Below are 20978 nucleotides of genomic sequence, written 5' to 3' on the forward strand. Positions count from 1 at the left end.
TATGTGTGCGTTGTTCCTTAATCTGTATTAAAAGCATTATAGGCCCCCGGGCAAAGCAGTGCACTGAGGCCCTGCCTTCACAACCACTAATAATAAGAAATAATAATTTAGATTATTGATCAAATGAAGTTCATATTTATTGGTATCTCCAATAAAACCAGTGTTTAAACATTAAAAACATACTGTACAGCAGAGATGAATCCTCACAAACGTTTGGACAATATAACATGAGCCTTGAAGTTAAACAAAACAAGAGATTCAACTTAAAAATGGTACTCAGTTGGTAAATCATACAGATGGAGATGGAACAGTACGAAATTCCTTGAATGATTTATTAGTAATCAAGTAATCAACACAAACATTTGCAAAATTTCTTTGCAGATAATGGCTTTAAAACTGGCATGAAGTAATTGGTTTTCAGTATGTCAATACTGAGGTGACTAGTCCACGTATACGGTTTAGTAAAGAGGGTTTGAAGGTTCTGAATACATCTCCTGGAATATAATATACTAAAGGTTGATAAGCCTATGGGGCCCCTATGCCCGTGGCCCCGGGCAATGGCCAGTGTGCCCATCCGTTAAGAAGAATGAGGGGAGGAAGGTGGAAATCTTAGCTGGTAAAGATGTGGCTTAGATGGTATATTCTTTAAGGATATAAGATGTTCTCTGTCTGACTTGTGACCTTGTGCTTCTATACTGTCCAAATTACAAACTAACTTTCAAGGAAATGGACATGTTTCTGGTTTTCTACTAATATCCCTGTTACCTTAGGAAATCCCTGAGATAGTTATCACAATGTGTCCTCCCTTACAACATGTTTTTTTGACAGGCTAACAGACACCTCCATTTATACAAATACCAATGTTAATATACATTCATCAATATTCTAAGGAGCCACTGCTATCAAAATGTATTTTATAATAGCATCGGATTGTTGACTCTTTAAACATTTCCCTCAGGATACACAATAACGTCTACATACAACTGCATAGCAATCTATTCTGCACATTCTATTCAAGTTGTTATCTGAGATCGGTCTGTTGTAGACAGCCAAACTGACAACACAGTCACACCTTTTACCCAGACACGGCTTACCATTATAGTATATCACAGAGAAACAAAATGCAAGCATAAAAAGATTTTTACAAATGGAAACCAACAGAAATACACAAAGAGACACAACCCTAATCAATAGTCATACTTGCATTATCAATAACTGTTAGTGTATGAAATGATTCACTGTATTACATGTTTATTGCCCAGGAGTCATATGGAGTATTAACCTATAGCTGTGTAATGATAATTTCACAAATATAACTACATTGTAACTCCCATCAGTCTTACCTTGCCAGCAGCAATAAGTGTCATTCCATCAAAAGCCTGGAATTACAGCCAGCAAAATCTCGCTGCTGAGTGTAAAACCCACATAATTAAAAAATTAAAATACTGTAATAAAAGGTTATATTGCCAATCTCAGTTCCAAGCAGATGGAGGATGATAGCATTGGCTTCCAATAGTTACAGGGTGCCAGCAACCATAATATAGGTATAACATTTTTAAAATTACATAGAATCTAAAAAAAAGGTTAAAGAAGTACTCCAACCCTTTTTTTGCCTTTGTTGTTTTTTTTTTTACAATGCCTTAAAGGGCATTATTCTTCAGGTCCCCTCCTTCCCATAAACTGTAAAAAAATAAAAAATAAAATTAAGATATAACTTACCTGATATCCAGACGCTCCTGGCCAACATCATTGCTCAACCTGGGAATGAATGCACCTATTGAGGTGATGTGTCCATTCACAAACCCGACCTTATTCCTGCAGTAAAGTTCCATCAAATATTTCTCCACTAAGTAACTATGTATTTTAAGGGATATTCTTAATTTTTAAAGCGAAACTGTTGTTTCTCTGGAAATTACATCAATGAGTAAAACATTCAAAATCACTTTTAACTTGTCCTTACCTTTTTTTTCCCATTTGATGCTCCATATCTTTTAAATTTACATTACAGTTTTGGCAAGTTACACCATTTCTCGTCTTCTGTATACTTTCTCTGTGCAGACTTCCAGGGTCAATGGACAGAGCTTATAACATTGATTGACAGCTAAGCTAAGCTGAAGCATCCACATTTGTTAAACATAGAGGATAAGTAAAGTACTATAATATAAAAATCCTGATACATTCTGTACAGATTGCTTTAAATTAAATCATTACTCCATGGTGACATCTCTGGGTCAAATGACTCATTCAGACCAGAAGCCATGGATGAATAATGAACAGGTTAAAAAATGTGCCTACTTGCTGGACAGTCTTCCAATATTGAAAGAAGTGTATAGGCAATTAATTTATTATATCATCTTGTGCAAAACAAAAGCAGGGGGGCAGGGCCAGGCCACCATGCAGAGAGGATGCACAGTGGAGTAGCTCCTGCAAATCTCCCTAATCTAAGCCTCTAAAAACCACCATTATACTTACCCAACGACTGACAGCGGTACCCTAGTGCAAGAGGCAGCCCTGGTTCTGCGGAGAGGCTTGCCGCAAGGTTCTAATCCCCCGGAGGTGCGATCCCCGTCGCACTTGATGGAGACTGCTCGGGCGGTGAGCGGGGTGGACGGCTGCCGCCCAGCTATCCTGCCCACCAGCACTTCGGCAGCAGCACTAGGCTAGGCAGGTCTGGCCCTGTTCCCCCCCCCCCTCTCGGCCGGCGGGGGTCATCCCGGTCCCCACCCTGAGACCCACCGGAGTGCCGCAACACCGGCGGGTCTACTTCCAAAATGGCAGAGACCACCTGGCGAGCAACCCAGCCACTAGAGTCGCCGGATGTACACACCTCTCCTGATACCATACAGGCGGATTACCGACTCGGAACGAGCGGGAACCGGCGATATGCGCCAAGATCCCACAAGCCAGAGAGGAGCAGCACCGATATCCGACATGCTGGAGGAGACTGACCCCACAATGGGACAACGCTCCACGGCCTTGACCTAACCTGCCATACTGCACAGCTTACCACAAGAGGGCCGTAACGCAAGGCCTGACCACCTACAGATGGCATACTGGGACTCCTCTCACGTCCTTCCCACGCCTCACGTCCAAGACAGACACCCGGCTGGACTGCAAAATGCCCCACAAAGGGAACATCGCACCCCCTATAACGACACCCAACGGGACTATAAGTAATCCTGCAGTCACCAAGTCTCTGTTCCGTTAAAGCAATCTTCACTGCATAAAGAAGGGTCGCCTAGCATACCTACACGGATACTCGTCTGGCTGACAAGGGGCCAGCATGGGGTGGTCACTTCAAACAACAAAGTATACTCTACACTGTGGACACTGCTTTTATGTTCTCAGCTCTGCTTTCAAGACACCCACACCCTAGTTTAAGTCTAGCATAGCATGTAACCACTCAATCACAGCTTAGGCAGACATGAGAGAAGTACAATCACCACGTTAATCAGCCTAGCATGAACCTAACTGTAGAATCTTGTACACATAACCTTGTTTACAAAATCGCTGCACAAGTCATGTTCTCTTCCTTTGTCTCTCCTCTGCATATCCTCTCATGACATGTGCATTTTGCTGAATCGACAAAAGAAATCATATTAAAAAATGTGCCTGCACAATAAATGCCATGACATGTATTACCAATGTTTACCAATTGATAAAATAAAAAAAAAAGCAGTATGGAAAATATTTTTATATACAGCTTGCATATATATAGCAGACTCTGGGTGCTTTAAAAAAATACTTATTGAGAAGTGAAAAGGGAATTGACAATTTGGGGCCAATATATGGGCTGGGGAAAAAAGGACAACTTAAAAAATATTCAGATTTGCTATTTTGGTTTGAAATTCACAAATCCCTTCTCAATTCTCTCCCTTTCTCTATTGAATAGACCCTACATTTGATGGAAGACCTACAGGAGGGAGGAGAGTACAGGGTGACAAAGAGTCTGCTTGCAGAGGAAATAAACAACTTTGTATCACAAGGGAAACCGGGAACATTCGCTGGAAATGGGACTGTAATACGACTTGTAATGTTAACCAGTTCTTTGTCAAAGACTGCCAGCAAACATATTCCCCCTTTTTAACAGGGAAATGCCTAAATAAAAACTCTATCTCCTCAGTACAGTGTTATGTGGAGCAAAACCCTGAATACAAAACAGTGAAGTGATATAATAGATGACTTTTCAGGACCAGGCTGTCTCAGTGTAATGAGATATTGGATATTGGATATTGAGTACTGCAAGATGGTAACCCTATTAATGGACATTTTATGACAAATTACGTAAGTATTTCTCAAGAGTCCTTCAAAGATTTTTTTACAAAGAAAAGTCTTGATTGAGCATAGGAACATGTAGAGAACAGCCACAGACAAAATATAGAAATGTGGTTTGCAAAATACTAAGAGGCAACAGTATGAATTACATGACTTCTTGTTCATTTTATCCTAAGGTAGCCATAAAAATGAAAGACGGAGATGTAAAATGGTTCCAAAGCGGTTTTTGAAGTTGGTTGTCTCCCAGACGTCATCTCAATATATCACTAAAAATATTTTTTTTTTTAAAAATGTAAAAAAAGAGGAAAAATAAAACCCCCAAAACAGCGCTATGGTACACTCCTCCTGTAGAGAGTCACTAGTTCCTTCTGCTTCTCTTTCTGTTTTTCAGATATTGTCTCAGGCATGTTTGATAAATTTCCGGATTCTTTGATCTCCTGCAATACCTGTGATGCTTCTCTAAGTTGTTGTACTGCCTCATTCAGAAGTTCCTCTGCATTAACTTCTGGCCCATTGCCCTCATTACTCTTTATCAACTGACCCTGCAAAACCTGGTTTAGAAGGGTCTCAGTTTTTTCCCTTCCACTAGCCAGCTTCATCTCCATCTCATAAAAGTAGTCCTTAGTGAACTGCAACACATTGGTTTTCTGCCTGTTCTTACTTCCATCATCTGTGCTAGCTTCTGACAGTAAATCTCCCATGGAAGATGATCTTTGTTTTGTGTTCAAAATACTCGATGCGGCTAACTTGCAAGTCATGTGGGGTACGGCGTCTGGTACTTTTGAGGTCTCTAAAACTCCATTTAGTTGTTCAAAGGATTCTTTTTTCTCAAGAGTTTCATTTGTCTGGATTTCATCAATTTCTGACTGTTCTTCATCTTCTGCCATAGTAGGCATTTGTTCATCACTGCTTTCCCCAGGCAGCTCTTGAAGATCATCTATTGCATCAGCTATTTCTTGATCATCTGATTGGTTAGAGTCGTCCTTACTTTCACCATCAAGACTGCTTAGGCTATGTTTCAAGTCCTGAGCTTCCATAACTTCAGATAACACTTTTGGAGGAGGACTTGGTGATCTTCTACCTTCATCAGAGTCAAAGTTTACCAGGTTCTCTTTGCTTCCTTTCTCCTGTGATTTAATACCTTCTAACTCCATATGATTGGATGAAGATCCCACCCACTTAATCTTCATTTTATCAGATAAGATCTTTGGAGGAGGTTTAGGAGGAGTGTTTGTGGTAACTTCCAGATTTTCAAGGCTAAGTTTCTTGAGTTCAGGTTTCATTATATCGTTTGTTTCTTCTGCCTCTGACAAAAGCTTCTCTCGGGCATAAACACATTCCTTGAGTGTTTTTGATGGGGGGGATGGTGGGCGAGGTATCTGAGAGTCACTATCTGTTGTGTCTGGGTGGAGCACCTCAGTGGATGTAGGAGGAATTGGCTTGGAGGGGGGCATTGGAATTTTAAAAGTCTTTTTCTCCTTCTCTTCAGGTTCCTTTTGCTGTTCAGACTTTTCATAGATGTGAGTTACCACAGAGGGACCACTATTCACTTCTTCAGGGATGCGAGGGTCCACAGAGAGACCAATGTTCACTTCTTCAGGGATGCGAGGGACAACTGTTAAAACTTCAGTCTTCAAAATATCAAGGCCTAGCCTTAAAGAATCGTCTGATGCAGCCTCTGCTACCTAAAAGAGCAAGTTAAATTATTGTCTAAAAATACCAGGACAGATATAGAAGGAATAAGCATGTGTGTCTGTTTGTGAGGGGTGAAGTGTGTGTGTGTGTGCATGTGAGGGGTGCACTGTGTGTAACGGGGTGCATTTTGTTTGTGAAAGATGTAGTGTGTTTGTGTGTGTGTGTGAGGAGTGCAGTGTGTGTGAGGGAGCAATGTGTGTGTGTGGGGCAGTGTGTGTGAGGGGTACAGTGTGTGTGTGTGGGGGGCAGTTTGTATATATGAAGGCACAGTGTGTGTGTGGGGGGTGGGGCAGTGTGAGTGAGCGGTACACTGTGTGTGTGTGTATGGGGGGCAGTGTGTGTGTATAGGGGAAGTTATTGTGGGTCTGTGGGGGGCACATAAATATACACTTTTTTTAAATGAAAAAACAAACAACATTTTTATATTCGCCTCTCTTTTTACCTTTGCCTGGAGAGGGAGGGGGAGGTGGTCCGGTTTAGAAGCCCTGGTCCTGGTGGTCCGGTTTAGAAGCCCTGGTGGTCCAAGTGTTGAGAGTGAACTCTAGCTCCTGTGCTAGCAGACCGGTGAGGGAGACCTCTGATCTCCCTTCCGGTCCTGCACAGCCGGCAGGGGAGTGCGAAGCACGTTTCCACGTGCTATGATCATAGCACCAGCTAAACATTTTGCGGCGTCCCTGTGTTTAGGAACCGCTGGTCTAACCAATCAGTGTCCTATCTCTAAGAATGGTGGAAATGTGCATTGGGCACTCCTGATAGTTTTACACATGTGCCGTTGGAAGATCTCTTCACCTAGCAAAATCTGACAGGGAGGGGAAGACAGAAGTTTGTTTAGTGTGATTCATTTACTGCTGCCAGGTGATACCCTGTTTTGGTCATTAGAGGACTGGTCTAAAACTGGACTGGGTGGATACGAGGGTGGGGGAATGGAGACTGAAGAAACTTCCCTTGCTCAAAGGCATGTCCAACAATGCAACCTGGCCAAGTTTACAGTAAGTTTATAAACGCTTATTACATACTTTTCAAAGATTTTCTTGCTCTAGTTTTGTTTGTATATTTGCTGTTTCCACAAAAAAAAGTGTCAAGTGAAAATAAAATAAAGAAGAGCTCTGCCAATCTGGATTACATGAAGAATACATTTCAGCCACCACAAGGGGGGCCTATCTATATTTTAACCACAAACTGGGTTTTTGGCAAGGTAAATGCTTGACAAAGATACTGTTCGGGGTTAAAAAAAAATTGGTTAGTCTCCTCTGTAGAGACTTAAGAGTATTCTTCATGTCATCCTCATTTAAAAAGGATTGTGGTGAAAGTAACCTCGCCACGTGTTCTTGGAGGCCTCCTGTCTCAGGACTATGAGTCATGCACAAAGTCTCATAAAAGACCTTGTTCGTGCCTTTTTGGCTATTCTGTTCCGTAGTTTGCCTTCCCCTCCTATTTTAACATTGTACCGTTCGACTATCGAACAACCGCACGAACCAGGGACCACCTGGGAGCTTGTTAACACCTATTAACAACTTGGAACGTTTCTCACCGCAGTGTTCTAATTGTTCGTCTGGGTGGCCGCAATTCCTATGGACAACCACGAGGTGGTGGCCATCTTGTTCGCATGAACGCAGGCAGCGGTGTTTGGGCATGAATCTCATGGAACCAAAATCGGACACAGAAACTCCCGAACACCACTGGACTTCCAACATCGCCTGCGTTTGCTTTTATACAAGTTAGAAGGGCACTGTTTGGTGGAATCGTTCGTCTGGATGAGGGGAACAAGCTCCAGGATAAGAACATTGACTATGTTCGGTAGTTTATTAGTTTTTAAACTACCGAACTAGACCAACCGCAAGCCCTGGTTCTCTGGAACTATTTTGGGCATGGGACCATGCGTGCGGTCGGTTGGTCAAAAATACGACTTCCAGGAAATTCCTGAACCCCTGAACTGATCTGGGTTATTTTTGGATATGTTGGTCACCCAGATCAGGGCTGTCAGGGGATGTAACTTTTGTGGGGGTTTTGTATGTTTTAAAGGTATTTGGGTTTTTTTATAAAAATTTATGTTTTTTCTGTGCTTGGAGATAATTGGATTAGATTAGTACAGTTCCTGATCCAATTATCTCCCAGGCACAGAGGAGGGATTATCTGATTATGTATGGGAGTTTCATGTACTTTAACAACTTTGTTATTGGTCTGTAACTTTGTACTGTAGTCTTCCGTCAGGTCCATTTTCGCATTGAGCATCGGGGAAGCGCCTCTAGCAGCTGTCTGGGAAACAGCTACTAGAGACTGGATTAACCCTGCAATGTAAACAACTGCTATGTTTACAGCTGCAGGGTTAAAACCTGGGGGACCTGGCACCCAGACCACTTCATTGAGCTGAAGTGGTCTGGGTGACTATAGTGGTTCTATAAGCATACCAAATTAGGAATAGATTTAAGAAAAAGGCCTTTTATTATTTTACTGTTGTAGCTGTTTAGTAAATAGCTCCCTGATTTGGTATTCTACTCAAATGGTGGTTGACTTATTTAGATGTACCATATAAGGGAGCTATATACTAAACAGGTCCCTAATTTGGTATCCTTAAATATGGAAATCCCACATAAGGGACCCATTTTAGGGAGCTATCTACTATACAGCTGAAAAAACAAAATGTCCTTTTTCTTAATTTTGCTGTTTCAGTGCTAGAGTAAATAAGTCCCTAACTTGATAACTTTATGAAACAAGTAGATCCGAAATTATGGTTTTGATTCCTCATGAATTAGCTTTGAATTTGATTTGTAAAGAATTTGAAAGCTACCAAATTGCCAAACTTGTCTAAATTCGAAACTACATGAATTGTACGTGTCTAATGAACAGAGAAATGAACCATGGAGGTCAAATTCTAAACCTGGAATGGAATAGAATGTTTTGTCTGATTGTCCCACCTATACAACCTTTCCTTAATACTGGAGGTTATAAATAACATCCATTGTACTGCATTGTACAACTCTGGAAGCTCATATTGCCAAATTATGAAATGATAAACATTAGGCTTCCCGGGGTTTTTCTGCTGAAGTAACTTACTTCTTTGAGGTGTACCCTAGTAGGTGGTCTTCTCTTCGCAGCTCCCATCTTTACTCGGTCCCTAGTCACATGCTCTAAAGAAATGGTGTTGTCCACCTTTACCTGTAAAAATTGCTTATTTTTAATCTGTGTCCTAAAAAGTATCACCTTAAACACATACAGTTCTAGCAAGGAAAGAAATGTACAGTTCTGAGATGAAAATGTCATGCAAATACAAGCACATTTTAAAAGCTAATGCTAGTTGCATGTATCATACATTAATATTTTCTATGATTCAATACCTCATCCAAGATTTTGTTTTTGCCTCGGCTTATTCCCTCATTCAGAGCCTGGATCCATGCATCCCTCTCTTCTGCATTTTTGGCCTGAAATTTGACATCTTGCACCTAGAAGAAAAATTATCATCACTGTGACCTTGCCCTCAAAGTAGCTCACTCTACCTACAGCTCTCTACCTTTTCCCCCTTCATACCCCTATTCCGTTCCTGTATTGTATGTATCCATACACCTCACCTCTATCTTGTTCCTGTGGCCTTTCCATCCAGTTATTTAACAACATTGTTGTGCTTTTTTATTCCCACATTGTTGACCCCGCCCCTACTGAAACTTCATTATATTATACTTCCTCTATGTCTCCTTTAACTGATCAACAGAAACACTGGATTCCACATTAATTTTTCAAGTTATATCCCTTTGATCCAAAAATTCCTCTTATTTTAGCTGAAATTTATTGGCCTTGTTTTTGAGTAGGAGAGAGGTGCTTGTAATAATATACAGTTTTGACTTGCACAATATTTATCTAATGCAAGAGTCTGTCTTTTATTAAGTTTTTCCTGGAATTACAGTAGTTGATATTTTCTGAATTACCCTTTACTCCCCAAGTCCATAAAAGTAAATGTTTATAATCTGACACAACATGTTACTCATTAAAAAAAAACAAAAAACAACATAAATAGTGTTGCGCTTGAAATTAAAGTGCACCATTTCCATTGTTATTTCCAATATACTTGTGTAAATAAAAAATAAAAAATAATGCTTATAGACACTAATTCCTCAGGGTTTTGTGTCATAGAAAAAATACAAAGTGCAAAACACAGTGCTTGCTATATAAATAAAATTCTTTAACAATCTCCCCAAAAGGGTAAAACTCACATATGCCAGAGCCTATTCCCTGGCTGAAGCCCACATGGGTTGGGCAAAACACGTCACAGGGGAAAAAGTGTACCACGTGATCAGGACAACGCTCAACTACTTGAAATTGGTGTTTATTTTAAATTTAAAGCAAATATCGTGGGTTTCATGTGTTGTGAGCTCACAACATTTTAACGTAAGTGTTTTAAATCTTTTGGGGCTAAAATAAATTGAAGGTATTACACCATTCCGGACCTCTTTGTTTCATGTTTTATTGCTGCAGCACATTCATCTTAAAGAGACAGAAACATGTCGGTTATGCAACATTTACCCAGAGCCAGAGAATAGGCTCTGGTATATGTGAGTTTTACAATTTTGGGGGGATTATTAGCTGATTTTATTTATTCAGTAAGCACAACCTTTTGCACTTTGTTGATTTTCTAGAATGCACAACCCTGAGGAATTAGTGTATATAAGTATTATTTAGTGTATATAAGTATTATTTAGTATAAATAAGTATTATTTAGTGTATATAAGTATTATTTTTTATTATATAATTTGCACAATTGTATTGGAAATAACACTGAAAATTGTACACTTTTATTTACAAGCACTTCTTGTGTTTTTTGTTGTTGTTGTGTAACTATGCAGTGTCTGCTGCTTATTTTCAGTTCTGCACTTTTTCTAGCACCTTAAAAGGAAGCATCTGATACTTTATTGGAATTAGTGGGTTAATGTGTTACTCAATCCTCCAAATGTGAGAAGTGAGAGCGTTTTGAACCTTTCATGTGATATAAAAAAAGTCACTCTTCCAGAATCCTCCTGTAACTTAATCAGATTGTTGTAATACAGGAAACACGATATTTGTCATAGGCGGATCAGTTATTTACAAATAAGATCTACATTAACTGTAAGCATGAGGTGATGAATGATCTTAGAGGTGTTTGACCAACAAGGATGGACAAGTAAAGTTGATGATCAGTTGTACTTTCTGTGATACATTCTAGAATTATGCTGAGTTTGCTCTAATCAACACACTGTTTTCAATAACAGTAGCAAACACATGGCTTTATTATCTTTGTGGGAGGGTTGTCATGTAGGTTTATGATTAGCTGAGCTGTAAAATTTTGTCTACAATCAAAGAAAACTAAAGTCACTCTCTCTGTGCAGGGTAATCTAAACGAGTTCTAGAAGAGTGTGACAAAGTTGATGGTGTTTAATGAGGATTATCTCCCATCTATAACCCCTTGGCTGTCGGACCATTATCAGTAACCATTATGAACATGGGGATAGCGATAGGACTGCTTCTAATGAATGTATTCAGTTTGCCATCCAGACAGTCACGGTTTGACAGAGGCTAGATCATCCCACCTACCCCTTAGAATCACAAACTTAATTATGTAGGTGAGACTATCGACTTAACTGAGACCTAAACATTTGATTTCTCGTCCTCTCACTAAGCAATCTGGGAGCAATATTGTTCTTATGATGACTGTTACAATTCTTATATTAGTCAACATGGAACAAACGAGGCACTTATGGGTTTATTGCAAATTGGAAAAATTATCCATATTGGAGATTTTCACAACTTTGACATGTTTTGTCTATATTTTTCAAGATGGTGTTCCATTAACCACAATTCACTGTTTATTGAACAAACCAACAACTTTCTGTATGCACTTTAATAGGTAACTGTATGTAAGATCATAACTTTATTTATATCTGAACATCTACTTGTATAATTTCCTGTAATCTACTGCATTTCACAGCTATCCAGGTACAATCTGCAAAAATAAGACTTATCTGCTTAAAAACATCTCTGGTTTGATTATAGAGGCTATGTGGCTGTCAGTGGACTCCTATATGCTGCTATCTATTTGCAGCGCTGGTAGTTGAATCCTTTCTATTTTAGATTTCGCTCCTGTCAAGCAGCTGCTAATATTTAAGTTGTGTCTAAAGACGGTGCAGGCGGACCTCTTTCTCACACTTCCTGATGGGCTGCTCTTCTGAGAAGTCACCTCTTCACTATGAGTCACACACTTTGCAGAAGGACCTTGAATGTTATAGAGTTAACCCTTTTTTCAATAACTGTTCTGAAATCTTTATCATGTAACGAGCATGGTAAAACCGAAGCCCAATGGCCAATGTACACCAGAAACATGTTCCTCCCATTGCAATAATATACAATATACTCCTACTCCCCTTTCCCCATGAATTCTATTCTAGAAAATAAGGAAGTGAATCTTTCAAATCCTACCTTGGTTCCTGGGGAAGGGATAAGTGTAAAATGTCTTTTGCGTTTAAGGAAGGCTTTCTGATCTTGGCATCTCTCGTAACTTCCAAGCTCCAGTGTTTCCAGACATTTTTGTTCATCCTGCAAAATTATGTTGCTATTATCATTATTAATAAAGTACTATCATAGTCAGCAGCGTTGTACAACTGGTGAAAGAGACAAGTCATTTCAATAAAATAACGTTCACTTACTGGTAATAAAGACTCTGCTCTAGAGAGGTTATATCAATAATTAGCAGTGCCTTTTTTGCTTACTTCATATGTGATCATTCTACTGCAGCATGATACCACAATGCCCTACTATAACTGAATGGCTCTACGAGGTCTGTCTGGAAAGTATCCAGCCGTGTAATATGAAAAATAGAAAAGAAGAAAGATACAAGATTCAACAAACATCGTACATAGGACAATGGCGCCTCAGTCGTCTTCAAAATAGGCACCTTGGGACCTCACACGGTTCTCCCAGTGTCTCTTCCACTGTTCAAAACACTCTACAAAATCCTTTGTTAGAATCACCATCAACTGCTTTGTCACCATCAAGTGCTTTGCCGTATTTACCTGAATCTCATCGACGGTCTGAAATTTCTTCCCTTTCAAAGGTTATTTTAGTTTTCGGAAGAGTCAGAAGTCGCAGGGCCAATCTTTAAACAGATTATCGACAGCATTTGTGCCACACTTTTATTTGCGCTGCACTCATTGCATCGTCCCCGGAAGCCTTCTGAATCATCCTAATAGTTTACGCAGAAGAATGTTCAAGCTTAACGTAATATTTGATGCAGATTCTTTGTTTTACTCGCTCAGTTATTTTGAATGCGATGGCCATATAGTACACATGCTCTAGCGCCCCCACGGACCAGCACAGTGAAGTTGTCATTGCTCAAGCATGCGCGTTCCAGGTTGCTCTCCTTGGCGGCCAGGTTACATTGATGTTGCGCAAACCGTTCTCGTTATAATAACAATGGCCGAACTTTTTCCGGACAGACTTGTATAGCTTGCAATTGGCTACCTGTATTTTATAGATGACCAAATTCAAAAGAAGTTGGAGGGTTTATTAACTAAACAGAATTCAACAGAGTAACTAACAGAAATGTGGCAAATTGACATCTTGCTTATTTTTATACACTGCCGGGTTTATACACTGAACACAGAATAGTGTAGAATAAACTAGGAAATGACTCATTTTAGGTCAACATACATTGTTAAATCACGAAATTTAGCATTTAGTCTGTAAATCTTGTATCATTTACCAGTAAACATATTATTGTGTTTTGTCAAAACATTTCCCATTAAAATGTGTTAATTTATTTTAAAAAAATGTGCAATGTTTTTGAACTCCACTACTCATTACAACTAAATGATTTTAGTGTTTACACCACAATAAGTCTCTCGTGAACGATTCCGATATGTGTTGGCTGTCATTTGGTTGCTTAGGTGCAGTGAGAGACCTGCTCTTTGCTTGGACAGTAAGTGGTTTGTTAATTTGTATTGCATCACTAGAACACAGCATTCTTTGACATATTATAGTCTTAAGTAGGCTGTAATTCACGGTTATTCACTCAGCTGGCAACTGAAGTAACTAACAAGGGAATTACAATTTGTAGGGAAAATGAGCTGAAATGGAAAAATTTTTTTTAGCTCAACTCTTTTTCCAGCCCAGCTGTTTTGGCCTTAAGTATGCAATGCTCGTGTCAGTTCTCCACACTTGGTTAAGCAGGAATGGAAAGGGAAGCAGATTTAAAAAGGGAAGCCACCAATGTGACCTAATGATATTGTTAACCTGCAATGCTTACCAGTATAAGAGACCATTTTGTTCATAGTGCCTCAAAGCCTAGTCTTTAACTAGTGTTGTGACAATGTATGACTGAAACAAGCCCCCTCACCACGTACTAATTCTAAATGTTATTTACTTTGTGAGCCATGTCGCTTTTACTGAGCAGTAAGAGTTTTGTGTACTTTTATACCCACATGTGTTCCTGCACAATAGACAAGAGCACCTATCACTGGTAAATATCTGGCAAGTTACCCAGAACTGACAGGTGTCAGCCCAGCTTATCTCACATATGCAAGCTTTTGTAGCACTGATATTTTCCACAATTTCTTGCCAAGATTCTATTCACAAAAAAATGTCTCACTTGGCAGAAGGGTTGGGTGTCTGAAATTCCTGGCAAAGTGGAGACCAGCGGTGACAGCACAGGAAACACACCCACTTCACACACCCTCGCTATGGGAGCTTTAGGACTTGGCCTTCAAAATATTTCCTCAGGCTCCACAAAATATCATCTACACAGAGAGAAAGCAGCATTTAAAAACCGATTCACTAAACTACAAAAAGTGGAAAATTAAGAACTGACCACTAGGATTTAGGCCAAAGTAGTCAAGTTAGAAAAAAAAATCTCCCAATGATGCTATTTTAACAAACTCGTCAACGGTATATTGGAAAACTAGATACATTTCAAAACTATCCTTTGTGGTGAAACAATTTATAATTCTGTTGTCAGAACACCTCAGTTCACACATTAGTAAATAATCCCATTAGTCATCTTTATGAGGCAGCATCATTCCCAGTGATGCCTACACTCCCCCTAATTGATAGCAGGAACATGTATCAATTTGCTCAGCGGTGCAGTGAGGTCTCTAGCTTGCCTTGAAATTACTTGTAACTCACCTCGCTTTCACACAAGAGAAGCTGTGTTTTAAGTAGCAGAATGTAGCGTTCTTTCCACAGGCCTAGCAACCCGCTACTTCTCTTTAACCATCCAGCCTTGACGGGAACCTGAGACACTGGAGTGGTGTTACTGTTCCCCTTCACACCCTGGGGACAAAGAGTACAAACTGATAGATTAATATGCATTTTGGCAAGACTACTGACATTGAACTAATGTGAACATGGAATAGTTTAAAGTGGAAGCTGTCACGTTTAAAATAAGACAATTTTTCAATCCAGTCCATAAAACTTTTACTTCTGGTAAACATTTTAATATAGTACATAGTATATATATATATATACACCATTTTGTTCCCTGCCATGTTTTACTGTTTTAATAAAAAGTTATCAGTGAATTAAAATGGAATTATTTTTTTATTTATCAAAAAGATTTAAATTTAACAATGCATTTAAACTTTCCAACTAAACATTTTTTACAAAATAAAACAAACTAAAAATGGCTGTATAAACGAGGGTACTCAAATTTCTGTTTTTTTTTTTCTATTTCAACCAATACTGATATTATAACAAAGATACAAACAAAAAAAATATTAGATAATTTACAAGCCAAGTAACACATACCATACAAAAGGGAGATATACACAAACACAAAGTACCCTAATAGAGAGAAATACAAGGAGAGGGGTAATATGAGTGCAAGAAGACAAATATGACAGAGGAGGCATGATGAGTGAGTGGGACGACGATGAAGAAGAGAAAAGGTGGCGGTCTGCTAGAAAGATGGAGTAGAACACCGTCATAGCAACAGGCAGGAAATTCCATCATTACATTACAGAACCAGTTCATATAAAACAAAAACACTCAGCGAGAGTGCTGGGGTGGGGAAACTTGTTTTGTGACCACATTTTGTCATTGGTTTGCAGAGTACTATATATATTATGAGCCACACATTCCAACTCGTGAGTGTGGTAAATTATTGACTTTATTTTGGAAAGGTTTGCGATCGACTGAGATTGTCAGCATTGTTTTCCAATCTCTAATTCAGGGCCCTGGAGGAAACATGTGGCAGAAGGCAACATCAGGACACAAGGGCAGAGCTATTCCTATTATGATTTAGAATGACGTGAAGCACTTTTTCCAGAGTGGTAGGATAGGACAATCCCATATCATACCAAGCACTAATGATTTTTATAATTAATCATGTAATAAGCTACCCACATTGACACAAACAGTGCATTAGGGAGACAGTCTGGCCATGCATTCTCCAAAAATTGTATTTTGAATAGAATTTGTTCAGTTAATTAAACTACACTTCAACATCAAAACTATCTTCTGATATGTGCAGAAGGCTTTCGATGCGAGATTCTAAATAGGTTAATTCTCTGGTCAGTGAATTGTGGTAAGCTGACAAGCAGATTTGCAAACTTTAAATATATATAAAAAAAAAAACATAGGAGTAACAAAAGTAATAGAAACCACATGTACTGGATTAAAAATGTTCTTGTTTTTAGTACACATGGTAGTGTATCCTGCAAAAAAAACTATTATTACAGCAAAATTCAGTATAGGTCAATGTCAAGCAAATTTGTTCAACAGATCTAGGCACAGGCATAAGTTTAATGGGACACTTTAAGCACCAACACAACTTTAATTTAATGAAGTGGTTTTGGTGTATAGATCATTCCGTTGTATTCTAACTGCTTAAGCCTTTGGAATTTAGGATTTAAATGTCTTTGTTTATGCAGCTCTAGCCACACCTCCCCTACATGTGATCTGCACAGTCTCACTACACATTTCCTGTAGAGAGAGATCTCTGTTCCGCACTGCCCATTTCTGTGCATATTTTATGTCTGTCGCCATATTTTCCATCTCTCGCAGAGCCTGCAAGTTGATAATATGCTCCCCCCATCCTGAGCGCTCCCTCTCACCTCTCACCTCTCTCCATTATAGTCGTTATTTTTTTATTTTAATAAAAATCCCTCCCTCTATACCTCCCCACACAATCTCCAGGCCGGTTCAACATGTGCATGCCTGGTGCTGGTGATGGATTAAGGTAAGTAAAAACTTCTGTTTTAACTGTTTAAGGCAGGCACCTAAGTAGAAATGCTTAATAGGGCATCCTAAATTAAAATAACAAAAACTCATGATTAAAAAGGATTACAGTAACCCTGTAAAAAGCTTGCGGAAGCTGCAGTTCTTATGAAGCTGGAGGAAACTAACAGGGTTGTTCACTAAAGTTCACTAAACGTCTTGGTGAATTCAAAGCGAATTTCAAATTTAAAGGACCACTATAGTGCCAGGAAAACACACTCATTTTCCTGGCACTATAGTGCCCCCACCCTCAGGGTCCCCCTCCCGCCGGGCTCTAGGGGTTGGAAGGGGTTAAATTTTCCTCTTTTTCCAGCGCCAGGCGGGGACTCTCCTCCGCGCGCGCATTCAGCCAGTCCATAGGAAAGCATTCTCAATGCTTTCCTATGGACGCTGGCGTCTTCTAGAGGCTGGATTAACCCTATTATAAACATAGCCGTTTCTCTGAAACTGCTATGTTTATAGAAGAAAGGGTTAATCCTAGCTGGACCTGGCACCCAGACCACTTCATTGAGCTGAAGTGGTCTGGGTGCCTATAGTGGTCATTTAAGGTCAAGACAGCCAAACTTGAAAAAGTCTCTAAGTCAGCTATGTTTTCAGATCTACTACTCTAACCTTTAATTTGAAATTCAGTTTAAATTAACCCTGAATTCTCAAAATAGTGACTAACTCTGTAACTGTCTCTTCATAGGGAAATAGAGGCTTATCATATATTTCAAGTGATATTTGTCAAGGAACCTAGTTCTCAGTTAGGCCATCATTTATTTATATTTGCATCTAAACACCCTATGCTTACACATGGACATATCTAAGTGAAGGATGGACACCATGAGGTGCAAGTGACAGACAAATTGCTCACAATATCTCTGTATATGAGTTACTGAATAATTAGGCCCAGGTGATATTCTCTAAAAGTGAGACATATCCCACTACCCTTCCCTGTAGTATTAAGGCTTCCTCTCCTGCCTATTTAGCCTAGTGGCCTTTCCTACCTCTGATCTCTCTGCCCTTGGCTGGGGAGTGTCCAATAGACAGAATCATTATATTCTGCTCTTTTCCAAAAGTGAGTCCTTGGGGGCTGGCCTGCTATCCACCCATCTACCAGCAGAGAGCTCTACGCCCTTTTCCAGCAGAGGTGATTGGTTCTTCTGACCCTCCTCCCCTCCCCCCAACAGACATTGCTGAGATCAATCTATGTGGGTCCATTTGGTGGCTGTTTTGTACTCTCTTTACCCACAACACAGAAGAGGAAGGTCTTTATGGTAAGCTACACTGGCATGCATGGCACACACAAAGTCATGGGGGATGCTAGGAGAGCTCTGTGACAGTATGGCACAGTTCAGCAATTGCTGAACTCCAGATATTAAAAATTACTGTATGGACAAAGGTGGGAAACAGTAAAATAATAGGTTTACTAAATTAAGGGATATTATTTCAGCATGGTATATGGGTGTGAGGGGCATTAGACGTTCTAGGGGGTGAAGCTATTTACTGTTTTTTTTCTGGTGTGTATTGTCTCCTATTCAAAAGATAATTCAAAGATTATGCCAACATTTGTAAACTTTCAAAATTGCTGTCTTTCTGAATTTTTCCATTTTATTTTCTATTTTAGCCATTTTTTTTAAAGTTAATTCTATAATGGTTAGTCCTGTGGAGTTTGTTCTCTAAACAGCACATTTTAGTGAACTGAAAATGAATGAGGTTGTTTTGGGATAGAGGTGCTTCCTCTGAAGCCTTGCTGTACTAGTAACTGTAACACTTAAAGGAACACTATAGTCACCTAAATTACTTTAGCTAAATAAAGCAGTTTTAGTGTATAGATCATTCCCCTGCAATTTCACTGTCACTTAGGAGTTAAATCACTTTGCTTCTGTTTATGCAGCCCTAGCCACACCTCCCCTGGCTATGACTGACAGAGCCAGCATGAAAAAAAAAAAAACTGGTTTCACTTTCAAACAGATGTAATTTACCTTAAATAATTGTATCTCAATCTCTAAATTGAACTTTAATCACATACAGGAGGCTCTTTCAGGGTCTAGCAAGCTATGAACATAGCAGGGGATAAGAAAATCTTAATTAAACAGAACTTGCAATAAAGAAAGCCTAAATAAGGCTCTCTTTACAGGAAGTGTTTATGGAAGGCTGTGCAAGTCACATGCAGGGAGGTGTGACTAAGGTTCATAAACAAAGGGATTTAACTCCTAAATGACAGAGGATTAAGCAGTGAGGCTGCAGGGGCATGTTCTATACACCAAAACTGCTTCATTACGCTAAAGTTGTTCAGGTGACTATAGTGTCCCTTTAAAAATAAATTTAATAATTGAATCTATTTGTTGCCCTGTGTCAGCATGCAGTTTGTTGATGCCAAGACATATGGCAATACCACTACAAGTAGTATTTGAATAAACAAGTTATTACGCTGAATGACTAAACCATAGGAAGTTTATACTGATGTGACAAGTTTGTCACAGAGTAGATTACATTTAATATGTAAAGTAGTTTTTTTTTTTCTTCAACAGAGTGGCCCTAAGTTTAGATGCTTAAATACACGTGGAACAAAATATATTTTTTTAGACGGTTTCAAACGTAAATTCACTTTTTAATCGTACATTTACCTCTTCTATTTTTAGCAAGCCTCATATTTATTTAACGTGTTGATAAATAATACCGTGGGTGTGATCTGTTCACACATTTTAGTTCTGAATTTGCATGTTTCTTTATTTTCCTAATAGAGTTTTTTAAATCATCTGTAATATTAAAAGGACAGTCAACACATCAGATCTGTGTAGTGCTATTGGTGTAAACTATATACGTACCTCTCAACACTGGGAGGTATGCAGGTTTAGACAGGCCCTTGATTGGACCATATAGCTCATAAGGATGTCCTGCTTTAGTTAGGCGACTAAAAGTCGCCTAACCACCTGGAAGTTCCTCTGGTCTAGAGGCTATCTAGTAGAGGAGTTAATCCTGGGAGGTAATTATTGCAGTTTATTAAAAATGCAATAATTACCACTGCAGGGTTAAGGGATGTTGGACACTGCACCCAGACCACTTCCATGAGCTGAAGTGGTCTAAGTGCCTAAAGTGTCCCTATATAAAGAATAATAAAGGGAAACAATAAAAAAAAATTAAAGGCACGCTGAAGGCAGTTAAAATTATCACCAGTTTTATTCACTAAAGTGAGAATTGTTAGGAATTCAAATCAAATATAAAATTTCAGGGGGGCGGAGCCTGACCATCAAGCAATGCAGACGTGTCTGACACGGGCTCCCGCCGAGTGGGCATAATCTGGGGCAAAAGCAACAGCTACTTAGCCCAAAACCACTCAGGGGTGCGCCACCCACATCGGGGGTGCCCTCCAGAACCCAATGCTACCACCCCGGGGCACATCGAGGCCGGGAACACGGAGACACAAACACGGCCTTCTGAGGCTGAAGCCGAGGAGAGGCGGCCTCTTTCCTCGGCACAAGAGCCCTCAAGCGACTTCCACTCAATCAACCCCCCCCCCTTTGGACCGGTGGGGGATATCCCGGTCCCTACTGGACACAACGACCAGGAAGAAAAGCAGACAAGTCAGCCACAAGCCATACTGGGGTAAACGGCTCACAAGGCAATCTCAAGATGGCCGCCCAATGTAAGCACAAAGAGCGGAACACCCGAACCCAGCAATCCAGGTACCCCCTGGAGACATTTGACCACCTATGTACAAGCTTTAGGGAAACCCTGCAGAGCAGAGGAGCGACCTACCGCCAAGCGGAGAGAATGGTAACCGCATGTAT

At 39.8% G+C, this 20978-nt stretch overlaps 1 protein-coding gene and 1 long non-coding RNA gene across 2 annotated transcripts in view; both read right to left on the bottom strand.

The window, feature by feature from the left end:
• Nucleotides 1–318: 318 nt before the first annotated feature.
• Nucleotides 319–20978, bottom strand: part of LOC134603136 (uncharacterized) — a 364337-nt gene continuing 343677 nt past the window's right edge. Inside the window, exon 2 of the long non-coding RNA XR_010090454.1 lies at nucleotides 319–1875. This is a non-coding gene — a long non-coding RNA (uncharacterized LOC134603136). The remainder of the gene's footprint in view (nucleotides 1876–20978) is intronic.
• PLEKHO2 (pleckstrin homology domain containing O2) overlaps nucleotides 3672–20978 on the bottom strand; it is a 48900-nt gene continuing 31593 nt past the window's right edge. The window contains exons 2-6 of the mRNA XM_063448813.1: nucleotides 15112–15258; nucleotides 12412–12528; nucleotides 9306–9410; nucleotides 9025–9126; nucleotides 3672–5960 (exon numbers count right to left, since the gene is read on the bottom strand). Coding sequence (XP_063304883.1) covers nucleotides 4605–5960; nucleotides 9025–9126; nucleotides 9306–9410; nucleotides 12412–12528; nucleotides 15112–15258 — 1827 coding nt within the window. The 3' untranslated portion in view covers nucleotides 3672–4604. The remainder of the gene's footprint in view (nucleotides 5961–9024; nucleotides 9127–9305; nucleotides 9411–12411; nucleotides 12529–15111; nucleotides 15259–20978) is intronic.

The sequence above is a fragment of the Pelobates fuscus genome, chromosome 3, assembly GCF_036172605.1.
Source record: "Pelobates fuscus isolate aPelFus1 chromosome 3, aPelFus1.pri, whole genome shotgun sequence".
NCBI lineage: Eukaryota > Metazoa > Chordata > Amphibia > Anura > Pelobatidae > Pelobates > Pelobates fuscus.